General features: G+C 36.3%; 1 protein-coding gene across 1 annotated transcript in view; it reads left to right on the forward strand.

The window, feature by feature from the left end:
- Positions 1-14,202, forward strand: part of LOC114653503 (collagen alpha-1(XXI) chain-like) — a 263,740-nt gene that overhangs the window by 105,941 nt on the left and 143,597 nt on the right. The window contains exons 8-9 of the mRNA XM_051928764.1: positions 831-842; positions 941-1,024. Coding sequence (XP_051784724.1) covers positions 831-842; positions 941-1,024 — 96 coding nt within the window. The remainder of the gene's footprint in view (positions 1-830; positions 843-940; positions 1,025-14,202) is intronic.

Here is a 14,202-nt window from a genome sequence, read left to right on the forward strand (position 1 = left end):
GTAGCTAAATTTATGTGCTATCCTTCACCATGAACTGTCACATAATACAAACAATAAACCCACTAAACAAATTAAACAAAATCAAAATTGACATTAGTGTAGTAAATGCAGATATCTCATGAATGCTATTTTAGCTGTGGAGTTCCTTCTTTTCAGTCAGTGTTAACATTCAAATCTTAATACAAAACTAAGTTTATGAACTTATTATAGCTTATCTACTTATTTATAAAAGTTGACTGACTGTTTATCACCTCTCTATATTGTTCACTTACAATGTTTGAATTTTCTTCTTAATAAAACCTTTGAAGCCTGCTATGTTACAGATGTTCACTGCTAGACAACACTTTAAAGGGAGCACACAAATGCCAGGCAAAATATATCAATAAAATATTGCGAGATAACACGCATTAAAAAGGTTCTATAATGCAATGGACATTTTTAGGAAACATAATTTCTCACTTCTTTAGATACACAGGATCAACTTTCTTTTTTCACACCACTCAAGAGTTCATCTCTCCACATTTGATTTTAAAGTCTAGCTTTACTCACAAATATTGTGAAGTAACATTACTAATATTTCTTTTTTGTGTGTTAAAGATTTTTATCACCTCTCAGCCTTAAAGTAGTCATAATAGAAGCCTAAATTAGTAAACGTATAAATTAAAAAAAATATTTTCATATGTTTATGTATGTATGTATGTACGTATGTATGAATGTTTATGCTGCTTGGCCACTGCTGCCTGTCACTTTTCACATAAATATATTACCTAAAACCATACTTAACAGAATATAAAAAAATAACTAAATTCCTTTTTCATTCTTTTTTTCAGCATGATCAAAGGGTAAGAATACATTTAATAACTATTACTAGCATTAAAGACATATTTATTTTTTAAACTTTTTTTTTTACATTTGAGGATATTTCTTTTATATTGAGCAGTGCCCACTGGAGAGATCCCTCTCTGTTTCCCAGTGTAATTGTCCAGCAGGACAACCAGGAGCACCAGGTCTTTTGGGTCCAAAGGTAAGTATTATTTTCACAGGAATGGAATACTAATAAGTTATGGGTCATAATCATTCAAAAATTAATTGATGGAGCCTTTAGCAACCAGGGTCAACCAGTTTTGGCCTTCCCTTTAGTGAAGCACCAGTTTTTCTGCAGTGGAATACAACTGGCTGGTTTTTGCTTTTTATACGAAAATGGCAAATTAGTGTGTAAGTTGCCAATCACTAGTCGGTTTTATGATTAAAATAAAATGCAGACTACTGCTATGCATTCTGCACTTCCTGAATTTCCTTTATTTGGATAAAGCAATGTTAAAAATAGTGTAACAATTGGTCGCTGTGCAAGGTTGTGTGAGCCCGTTTATGCATGTGACAGAAATTATAAAAAAGACTCCTTAAGCTGAAGAAAGCCATTGCCAATGCAGGTATAGATATAGTGTAACCAGGAGTTTCACACTAACAGTCACAGTAGCCTGTCAAATATCACTAACAGCTTGAGAAATGTGGAATGACATCTGTAGATTATGGGCAGAGTTTAATACTTAATTTGAAACATGTTTAGCAAAGCCTCATTTCGCAAGCTGCAGAAAGGTGTACTTGTTCAGCTGTGCAGTAATGTCACTGTCTTGTAATTGAAGTGACCCAGGTAAGCTCAGAGTACAAACCCAGGTGGGAAATGAATGTGAGGAGCTTAAAAATCCAACAAAACCCACCACCACTACAATACATCAACTGTGAGAAAGTATATTAGACATTTATGAGGATTAAAGAAATACTAACTGCAACATGTGCTAGGAAAAAGTCAACATTGCTGAAACTAAAGTGATGATGTTTGGCACTAAGACATAAGACATTGACAAAACATTTGAGATTACATCACACAGCATTAATATAAGTAACTGGTAATAGTTATTTTTCTTTTATTTGAATCTAAGATACAAGGATGGATATTTTAGTAATCCAGTAAAGAAATGAGCTGTCCTGAATATTGTAGTTAAAAGCGTAAAACAGAAGGTGAGCAGATAGATGTGACATACCCAGGCACCTTCAGAGTAGATGACTTTAAGCTCTCTGTTTTTAATTCATTGTGGGATGCTGGAAGAAAGTTTGGAGGAGTTTAACATTCAGAGAAGCATTTAAGATGGCAGAACATTGTCAGAAGTTGGAAAATCTAACATTTTGTTGTGCATGAGGATGGCATACAGGAGCCAGTCTGGTAGTTTAGGCCTGTTTAAGTAGTTTATTTTCATTTGCTGGTGTACAGTATTAAATTAAAATAAGATTATAAAATACATTGCAGGATGGAATCAATTCAGTGCTCTTTAAGTACATGAAGATTGTATTCCATAGCCACGTCACTTTTTGAAATCAACAATCTTACACTTTAAGCAAAAAGACTAAAATTTGAAACAATGATTACATCCTGTGATTTTTTTATTTAACGCAAACCATAATGTAGATTTACTGCTTAATAGTATGAAATAAACTTGCTTACTCTAATTCAGGGTCACAGGTTTGCAAGATTTATTCCTGTAGCATTGGGTGCAAGAAAAGAATTGATCCAGGATGGGACATCAGCCATCCACATTAAACTTTAATTAAATTATCTAAATAGCAACCTAATATTATTTAATAGTAGCCCAGATGACAAGTTCTTTTAAAACTAGTTTTTAAATATGAAATACACATTAGGAAATGTAACATGTTTAAACCTTTTTTTTATCACTGCCACTCCAAACATCCCACCAAGACAATAGACTTAAGGCGGGAAAAGTTAACTTCTGTGCCAGAGCCTAACTACTTGAAAGGAAAATTTCTTTTGCTGTTTTAAATAATACCAATTTTAAATATGTTTTAGTAAAATAGTTGCATTGCATCAGTTGTTTTATCTAGGATACTCTACTGAACGAAGCATAATCAACAGCCACCTGTTTTTTTAGTTCTAGCCGACTCCCAAGAATTACCTGGTTCCAAGAAAGTTGCCACTCACAGGGACGAGGCAGTGAAACTGGGAGGTGTGCATTTGTTCTGAAAAACTGTAGCAAGGATTGATATCAGAAGTCAGAGAAACAACTGTAAAAACTGAACAGTTAAACTGTGAATGTAACCAAAAAGACAAAAAGCTAGAAGTTGGTTACAAAAGATGTACTGTCACAAAACCTAAATGCAAAACTGACAACAAAATTGAACTTTTTGATACCAAAACTAGATGCAAAACTGTTAGTAGAGTAAAGCGTGGAATTACTATGAAAACCAAATAACCTTCAACACAAAACCTGCACACACTAATATTTTCAAGGGCTGATTCTTTAAACCAGAGAAACCATAGCCAAAACCGAAGTGTAAATCTGTGATTAATGCCAAAACAACAATTATCAGAAGGTAGCAACCTGAAGATAAACTGCCATCAAAATCTACAATCAAAATAGTATAATTATGTGAAGACAAGCTGCCACAAAAATTTAGATTCAAAATTGTACAAGAATTAGAAGGTGAACTGCCACCAAAATGAAGACTTGCAACTGAACATAAAATCAGAAGTTGTAAAGACATCAAATTTTAGATACAATGCTGTTATAGAAGCCAAAATGAGAAATGCTGGGAATGATAAACTTTTCACCTGTGACGGCTCACACTGAAGTTGTTTGACTGTTGAATTCGGAATCATAGAATCTGCACTCATTTGGTATGTGGTTATAAACAGAGACTCCATGACATAAGTATTGTGCTTTTTAGGGGGAATTCCATAGCCACAGTGCAGCACATCTTAGCAAAATGGTCACATAGTGTTGACGCTACAAAATGGCAACGACGCACAAAAAATAATAAAATTATATTAACTTATATATAAATTAATACAAAATGCTAATGCCTTACTATTGTCTGACCCATGAGGCCTCCAGCAAACCCCAAGAAGAAAAAAAAAATACAAGAAAATGGTTTAAGTCAATTACAGAACCTACTCATTTGTACACTCAAATGGGCTGAGTGAATTTAAAGAATAGATTTGTATTGATGTATCTGATTGAGAGCTTAATCAATAAATGATAGTACTTAGTCAATTGTCTACTCTGTACCTGTGATGCTTTTGGCAAAAGTACTGAAGCTAGCAGTTTTCTTTGTGTGTATGCATAAGTGAGCCATTCTTGCTTGTTATTTCTGTATGAAGAGCACAGAGTTGTGCCTTTTTCTCTTGTATATTTCCCATTTTTAGAGGTTGTGGTATAATGTTTTATTTTCTGAAGATAATATTTTAAAATGTATGTTTCTTTGTTTACAGCCTACCTGAAAATTTTATTTTGTGCTAGAAAGAGTATTAAGTTATTACTTTTTGTGTTTATCAATGATTTTCCATTTTCTTTTGGTTATAGTGCAATTTATTGTCATGTACTCTAAATAAAATCTCATGAACAATAAAAATCAAGTGCATCTGCTGCTGTATTTTACCACTGTTTTTGCGCTGAACTTTCTCTGCTATAGGTTTTTCATTATAAGCTACTCCTCCAATTTACTGCCCTTTAATGCTTTAGAAAATATTAGGGGAGCTTCAAGAGCATATTTCTTCAAAGGTGGGCAAATTGACAAATTTAACAAACACGATGTATTTGATTACATGTAGTAGTTTTGCCAAATTGTCTCAAGTCTGGAACGTGTACCAGGATGATCAGTAATATAGTTAGCCAAGCAGTAGGTATACTGGTTGTAGGGCAACTATTTGAATCCATTGCTCATATAACATATCTAACACAAGACATTTTTTTCTACATGTAAAGGGACTGAAAGGTGAACAAGGGTTACTGGGTCATCCTGGAGCTGATGGTAAGCCTGTGAGTACTGAAACTTTTATAAAAAAAATAGTTGATTGAATAGCTGTCAGGTAAATAAATAGGGAAACTTCTGAAAGCACTTTCAGGAAGATTATTGATTAATAAAATTATTATTTATGGCATTAGTTTTCAAAGCATTCCTGTTTTATTCCCTAAAACTTTCACACAGTTCTGTGTACAAAACAGTATATACAGTGTGTGTGTAAGTGTGTAATATATACAGTATATATATATATACAGTGGTGTGAAAAACTATTTGCCCCCTTCCTGATTTCTTATTCTTTTGCATGTTTGTCACACAAAATGTTTCTGATCATCAAACACATTTAACCATTAGTCAAATATAACACAAGTAAACACAAAATGCAGTTTGTAAATGGTGGTTTTTATTATTTAGGGAGAAAAAAAAATCCAAACCTACATGGCCCTGTGTGAAAAAGTAATTGCCCCCTGAACCTAATAACTGGTTGGGCCACCCTTAGCAGCAATAACTGCAATCAAGCGTTTGCGATAACTTGCAATGAGTCTTTTACAGCGCTCTGGAGGAATTTTGGCCCACTCATCTTTGCAAAATTGTTGTAATTCAGCTTTATTTGAGGGTTTTCTAGCATGAACCGCCTTTTTAAGGTCATGCCATAGCATCTCAATTGGATTCAGGTCAGGACTTTGACTAGGCCACTCCAAAGTCTTCATTTTGTTTTTCTTCAGCCATTCAGAGGTGGATTTGCTGGTGTGTTTTGGGTCATTGTCCTGTTGCAGCACCCAAGATCTCTTCAACTTGAGTTGACGAACAGATGGCCGGACATTCTCCTTCAGGATTTTTTGGTAGACAGTAGAATTCATGGTTCCATCTATCACAGCAAGCTTTCCAGGTCCTGAAGCAGCAAAACAACCCCAGACCATCACACTACCACCACCATATTTTACTGTTGGTATGATGTTCTTTTTCTGAAATGCTGTGTTCCTTTTACGCCAGATGTAATGGGACATTTGCCTTCCAAAAAGTTCAACTTTTGTCTCATCAGTCCACAAGGTATTTTCCCAAAAGTCTTGGCAATCATTGAGATGTTTCTTAGCAAAATTGAGACGAGCCCTAATGTTCTTTTTGCTTAACAGTGGTTTGCGTCTTGGAAATCTGCCATGCAGGCCGTTTTTGCCCAGTCTCTTTCTTATGGTGGAGTCGTGAACACTGACCTTAATTGAGGCAAGTGAGGCCTGCAGTTCTTTAGACGTTGTCCTGGGGTCTTTTGTGACCTCTCAGATGAGTCGTCTCTGCGCTCTTGGGGTAATTTTGGTCGGCCGGCCACTCCTGGGAAGGTTCACCACTGTTCCATGTTTTTGCCATTTGTGGATAATGGCTCTCACTGTGGTTCGCTGGAGTCCCAAAGCTTTAGAAATGGCTTTATAACCTTTACCAGACTGATAGATCTCAATTACTGCTGTTCTCATTTGTTCCTGAATTTCTTTGGATCTTGGCATGATGTCTAGCTTTTGAGGTGCTTTTGGTCTACTTCTCTGTGTCAGGCAGCTCCTATTTAAGTAATTTCTTGATTGAAACAGGTGTGGCAGTAATCAGGCCTGGGGGTGGCTACGGAAATTGAACTCAGGTGTGATACACCACAGTTAGGTTATTTTTTAACAAGGGGGCAATTACTTTTTCACACAGGGCCATGTAGGTTTGGATTTTTTTTTCTCCCTAAATAATAAAAACCACCATTTACAAACTGCATTTTGTGTTTACTTGTGTTATATTTGACTAATGGTTAAATGTGTTTGATGATCAGAAACATTTTGTGTGACAAACATGCAAAAGAATAAGAAATCAGGAAGGGGGCAAATAGTTTTTCACACCACTGTATATATATATATATATATATATATATATATATATATATATGGAAGAGAAGGTCTGTGATACGGTTTGCATATTTGCAGCTGGAGATCCACAACGGGAGAAAAAAATGAATCACGTATTATAAAGTAGTTTTTATTCCTGAGCTTTCAACCCACTTCTTCTTTGTCATCCTCTTTCCTGTACTTCCCCATTCCACCACCAGGTTTCCTTTTCCTCCTTCCTCTGTCCAGATGTCATTCCAAGCACCCTTCTTGCTGTCACCCTTCTGCTGTAGTTGCCCAGCTGTCTGGTAACTCTTCACTGCCACCCAGTGCTTGTCTCACCTCCTCCCTAAATCTTGCAGTCTTCCTTTTTCAACTTCCTACGTCATCCTACAGACCACCATCCTATGCTGCCTAACTACACTTTCCCTTGCTACCACTTTGCAGTCTTCAATCTACTTCAGATTGACTCTTCTGCATAGTATATTATCTACCTGTGTGCATCTTCTTCCACTCTTGTATGTCACCCTATGTTTCTCCCTCTTCTTAAAATATGTATTCCCCACAGCCATGTCCATCCTTTTCACAAAATCCACTATCATCTGAGCTTCTTCATTCGTCTCCTTGACACCATACCTACCCATCACCTCCTTATCTCCTCTGTTCCCTTCACCAACATGTCCACTGAAATCCACTCCAATCACCACTTTCTGTCCCTTGGGTACACTGTCCATCACTTCATTCAACTCACTCCAGAAATCTACTTTCTCATCCATCACACACCCAGTTTGCAGGGCATATGCACTAACAACATTCATCATCACACCTCCAATTTCCAGCTTCATAATCATTACTCTGTCTGACATGCTTTTCACCTCCAAAACACTCTTGACATACTGTTCCTTGAGAATAGCCTGTACCCCATTTCTCCTCCCATCCACACCATGATAGAACAATTTGAATCCACTTCTGGTCCACCTGACCTTACTCCCCTTCCATTTAGTCTCTTGCACGCACAATATATTAACCTTCCATCTCTCCATCGTATCTACTAACTCTCTCCCCTTACTGGTCATACTGCCAACATTCAAAGTTCCTACCCTCAACTCCACTCTCCAGACATGTCTCCTCCCACTTCTTGTCCTTCTTCGGCCAACAGTAGCCCATTTTCTGGTAGCACCATGCTGGCTAACAGTACTGGTGATGGCTATTGTTAACCTGGGCCTTGACCGAATATATATATATATACTAGCAAAATTCCTGCGCTTCGCAGCGGAGAAGTAGTGTGTTAAGGAGGTTATGTAAACATATATATACATATACATATATATACATATCTACATATACACATATCTACATATACATATATATACATACATGTACACATCCACATATACAAATTTACATATCTACATATATATATATACATATGTACATATATATATATATATATACACATAAATATATACATATCTACATATATACACATATATATACATATGCACATATATATATAAATATAGACATACATATATACATACATACATACATTCAGATATATATATATATATATATATATATATATATATATATATATATATATATATATACATATCTATATATATATTCACGGCATTCGTAGTCTGAATCACAAGCTGATTGTATGGGTGGATACCTACCAGGTAACGCTTATAGTTGGCCAGCAAGTCAGCTAACATCCGCCACGGTGCCTTCAGTTGTGAGAAGCAGATCATAGAATGGTTGAAAATAGTTTACTGTCAAATAATGCAAAGAGTACGCGACACGTGTTTCGCCCTAATTCTGGACTCATCAGGCATACACACTCACTGCATATAACCAAATTCCCGCGCTTCGCAGCGGTGAAGTATTGCTTTTAAATTTTAATTAAGAAGAAAAGAAAACCTTTTTAAATTGAGGGAAAATATACCAATAACAATTTGTTAAGGATCTGTTTTTTTGTGACGCTGCCTTTACACAGCCTGTCCGCTGTTTTATAAACGAACGCCATATAAGGCTGTCCTTTCTCCTTGCTTAGCGGTTCTGTATTGTTTTATTACGATTGTTATAGTTATTGTGTAGGTATTTGAGACTCACTTTTCTGTTCAGGTACCCATTTCCTTTATGTAATCCGCGGATTCGCCGCTATTTTTTGTTCGTTTATTACGATTATAGTTATTTATTGATTCCCTTCTTTAGCTGACTGCCTGCTCATATAAGGCGCTCTGCTGTTTTTTTGTGAAGCAGTCTTTACACAGCTTCTCCGCTGTTTTATAAACGAACGCTATATAAGGCCATCCTTTTTCCTTGCTTCGCCAAGGAAGCAGCCTTTTTATTTAATCCACGGGTTCTCCGCTGTTTTATTGTTCGTTTATTACGATTGTTATAGTTCTCTTTGTATACCACGTTGTCAGTTCAGCACTCCGGTTGTAATATGACCAAGTCGTGCAAGCTTACTGTTGAGAATGCAACGTATAGTTGTACAGGAGAAAAGCAATCTTGCCAAACTTAATTTAAACTTACGGTTTACACCGTGCTTTGTTTCCACCGTAGCTGCACTTATGAATATGCTTGTATGCGTCACTCGCTCGCTTCTTATTGTTTTGCTGCCTTCTCAATTGTGTAATGAGTGATCACATGTGCTGCGTTCAGTCAGTTCACGTGAGCCGCTCTCTTGTGTGATGTTGCGATGTCCACGGCTTTATTTAATGTTAGCTAAGACCTGGCACTTAAAAGTTTCTCGCTACAGCAATTTTAACTCTGTTACAAAGTGATCCAAAGTCTCGTTTATACCTCGTGTCTTCTCATTAAACTTGTATGTCGCAAATATGGTATTGCAAACAGAAGCGGGAGCGTTTCTATGAACCTAATTTAAACTTACGGTTTACACTGTGCTTTGTTTCCGCAGTAGCTGCACTTATGAATATGCTTGTATGCGTCACTCGCTCGCTTCTTATTGTTTCGCTGCCTTCTCAGTTGTGTAATGAATGTTTTCTTCAGCGCTCTTTGGGGCTCTTCCTTGTTTTCTACGTACTACGTTCACAGTCCGTTCACGTGATTATGTGGGAGGCGTGATGACGCGATATGCAACTCCGCCTCCCATGGCCAGCGAGCTGCAGTCCATTACAGTATATGGACAAAAAAGAGGTTCCAGTTATGACCGTTACGCTTTGAATTTCGAAATGAAACCAGCCTAACTTTTGTAAGTAAGCTGTAAGGAATGAGCCTGCCAAATTTCAGCCTTCCACCTACACGGGAAGTTGGAGAATTAGTGATGAGTCAGTCAGTCAGTCAGTCAGTGAGTCAGTGAGGGCTTTGCCTTTTATTAGTATACTAGCAAAATACCCGCGCTTCGCAGCGGAGAAGTAGTGTGTTAAAGAGGTTATGAAAAAGTAAAGGAAACATTTTAAAAATAACGTAACATGATTGTCAATGTAATTGTGTTGTCATTGTTATGAGTGTTGCTGTCATATATATATAAATATACACATATACACACACATATACAGATATATTATATATACATATACACATAAATTTTTTATATATATATTTTATATATATATATATATATATATATATATATATATATATATATATATACATATATACACATATATTTTTTATATATAGATTTTTTATATATATATATATATATATATATATATATATATATATATATATATATATATATATATACACATACATACATACATACATACATACATACACACACATAGATGCACTTACAATAACATAGAAATCAATATAAACAACATTAACATCATTATCATATGAGAATATGAAGTAATATATAAGAAGCACATTTCATATAAATATAAATTATTAAACAGTAAAATCTTCTTCTATAATTTGCTACCGTGGCTTTTCGTTGGTCTGTCCAGGATTTTAAATCAGCTGTAGCTTGCAAACCGTTTCACCTATTGACTTGAAATCTGGTACACATATAATACGTCACGTCTGCTATCCGCTTTATGGGTCATGATTGTATTACTCTTTTTATGTTTATTTTATTTTAGAATCAACTCCTATCTGCGCACAGCAGGGCGGACGTGGGCAGATGCGTATGGTGTATTCACTCCATGTTATCGTGCATTGCGCTGTCACTGGTATTTTGATAAAAGAATTAGAACAATATATAAGAAGCGTATAAATTATTAAACAGGAAAACATTAACATTTAAGAAGTAAAGTTACATTGAGTACTACTGCAGTGCCTTCGGGTATACCTCATTTTTTGTTTGCCCATTACATGCTTAAATGTATACATTTTTTGGTGTACCTACCCGAGAACACACGACATATAACCGAGCGTGGGAGAAGCATGGATTTTAAACACGCGTTGAGTTCATCTGCTGGTCTCCCTCGTGGAATAACTGGTAATGTTTGAGTAAAATGTACAGCGAGTAAAACGACATTACCTCCTTTTTTTTTTTACGATCTCTGAGATCTTGCTTTTTTCGGTTCAAGGCTTCATAAGCTCTTTTATGTGCCATGGTGTACTTAATAAGTACTCATCTTTGAATGTTGCAAGACTTTCGCCTTGTATGTAGATCGGGGAAATTACATTCATTGCATTCCTAGTCTGAATCACAATCTGATTGTATGGGTGCTTACCTGGCACTGTAGGGTTGCCACCCGTCCTTTAAAATACGGAATCGTGCCGCGTTTGAGAATGAAATTGCGAGTCCCGTTTTGAATCAATACTGGACGGGATTTATCCCGTATTTTTTTTATCATTTTTTTTTTAAAGCAGCGTGTCATGCAAATCATCCCACACGCATTTTATGAAGATGCCTCCTTTCCTACTTTTGATTGGGTAATACTTGATGTCATCGTTAGTTTGATTGGTCTTTTTAACTGTCCAGTGAGGAGGGCGTGTCTTTTAAGTAGAGTCTGGAAAGTGTTGGCACTGAGATGTGGCGTGAGCGCCATAGTTGAAGCCCCTAACGTTGCGGTCAGCAAGTCGGCTAACATCCGCCATGTGCCGTCTTTCAGTTGCGAGAAGCAGATCATAGAATGGTTGAAACTGTTGCCCCTAACGTTGCGCCACGGCGTGTGGTTCGTTTATACCTCGTGTCTTCTCATTAAACTTTTATCTCGCGAATATGTTATTGCAATCCGCAGCGGGAGCGTTTCTATAAACTTAATTTAAAGTTACGTTTTACACCGTGCTTTGTTTCCCTTATGAACATGCTTGTATGCTTCACTCGCTCCGTTCTCAATTGTTTAATTAATTTTTTGCTCTTTGCTGTTTCCGGCTCTTCCTCCATTTCCCCCTACTTCGTTCTTTTATCTCGCGAATATGTTATTGCAATCCTTAACGGGAGCGTTTCAATAAACTGATTGAAAATAGTTTTGCATTTACCTTTTTAGTAAAAGGCGAGCTTTTAAGCCTGAGAAATCACCCCGTAAATGCACACGTTTAATTGCACATGTGTTAATATGTATGGTTACACAGTATTAAAAGACAGTGAACAACGTCAGTTACCTTAGTTCCCGCGTTTGATAAAAGGTGAGCTTTTAAGCCTGAGAAATCACCCCGTAAATGCACACGTTTAATTGCACATGTGTTAATATGTATGCTTACACAGTATTAAAAGACAGTCAAAAATTAACGTCATTTACCTTCGTTCCCGCGTGTGTCTCGTGCTGTAAATCTCTTCCTTGTTTTTAGTTCACGTGATTACGTAGGAGGCGTGATGACGCGATACGTGACTCCGCCTCCTCCATTACAGTGTATGGACAAAAAATATGTTCCAGTTATGACCATTACGCTTTGAATTTCGAAATGAAACCTGCCTAACTTTTGTAAGTAAGCTGTAAGGAATGGGCCTGCCAAATTTCAGCCTTCCACCTACACGGGAAGTTGGAGAATTAGTGATGAGTCAGTCAGTCAGTGAGTGAGTGAGTGAGTCAGTCAGTCAGTGAGGACTTTGCCTTTTATTATTATAGATATATATATATATATATATATATATATATATATATATATATATATATATATATTGTGAACACAAGTGGGCGCTCCAGCTCCCCAAACACTCAACACAAGTAGGCACGGACAGACGTTATAAGCACAAAGAGTCTTTTATTGTGTGAATCTTTTCCACAATACGTGTTTTGTGCCACAACAGCCATAAGTGGAATAAAGCACAAGATAACACACTGTCTTTTTTTCTCTCTCTTGTCTTTCACTGGTCACTGCCTCCTCCATGTAAGCTTTTTTCTTCTTCCTTACTATTCTGGCTTTTCCATTTGACACAGGCAGTTCCTATTATTTTCCACCCAGGAGTACTTCTGGTCTTCTGTACACATGACATGAACACACTTCTGGGTGAGACAGAAACCCCATGAAATAGGACTCCTCAGTTCCTGCAGAACCCCCTGGTTTACAGTTTTTTTTTATGAAAAAAGACATGCAGGTTATGATTATTACAATAGCTTTATTAACTTTGTTAACTCAAAAGAATGTCACAATGGCACAGTACACGTAGGTGCAATCTCATAAGTGCTCCAATTGCCGGCCTCGCATACTCACAACTGTGAATGCACTTTTGCCCCTGCTCCCATATATAAATCTATCACAAAAAAGAGATGGATGTTGCCCATCATATTATAGTATTACTATATTAATACTATGTTATTTCTGTTAGCCATTCTACTTGCAAGATGTACTGTAATAAAAATTACTGGGATATAAAGGTTTACACTGAATTATCTTAAACGCTTGATTTCTACAAGTTTAAGCCAGTGTATGGTAGTAGGGTAGCTAGGTTTCTAAGTGTTATTCTAACAGATTAATTGGTAAAATAGTGCCAATTAAGCTAATTAAAGCAAGATAAATTACTAATATCATACATACTGTTTCTTTTAAACAACATATACTGTCTCAGATTGATCTTTTAAGATACTTAAGTTGATATGCATTTGCACCTGCAATTTTTGCTAAGAATATGCTGTAGATATTTTTAAACTAACTAATAGCACACAAGGGGTGTAAATTTCTGTGTTTTGTTATACCGTTTTACAAAATTGTAGTCTGTGTGTTTTTAAGTGTAACTGTAAAGCTCTGCCTAGGAGTTCACTTAGCTCTGATGCTGGGAGGAAGGCCTCCTCTGATATCATCTCAGTCTTGGAGCAGATATTGTACTGTACTCTGTTTTGTTACATTGGGTAGACCTTAGATTTGCCTGCCTGCTCCTGTATTCTTGTAATCACAGCATAGGTGTTAGCTTCTTCACAATTAATGTCAATTAATGGCACATAACGACAAAATAAGACACTTAATCATCACAATAACAAAATAGGGGAAATAATTTTCATTTATGCATTCAACCCTGACATTTGGGTTTATATAACCTGTAGAGTAATGACAAAATGCAGAAGCACTGATGGAGCTCAAATCTTAAAGCTGCAAAAATTATAAATAAGACTAATGAAAGGTGGAAGTGTTGATATTTAGTTAAGCTACATTACATATATTATATATCAGT

The sequence above is a fragment of the Erpetoichthys calabaricus genome, chromosome 6 (assembly GCF_900747795.2).
Source record: "Erpetoichthys calabaricus chromosome 6, fErpCal1.3, whole genome shotgun sequence".
Taxonomy (NCBI): Eukaryota; Metazoa; Chordata; class Cladistia; order Polypteriformes; family Polypteridae; genus Erpetoichthys; species Erpetoichthys calabaricus.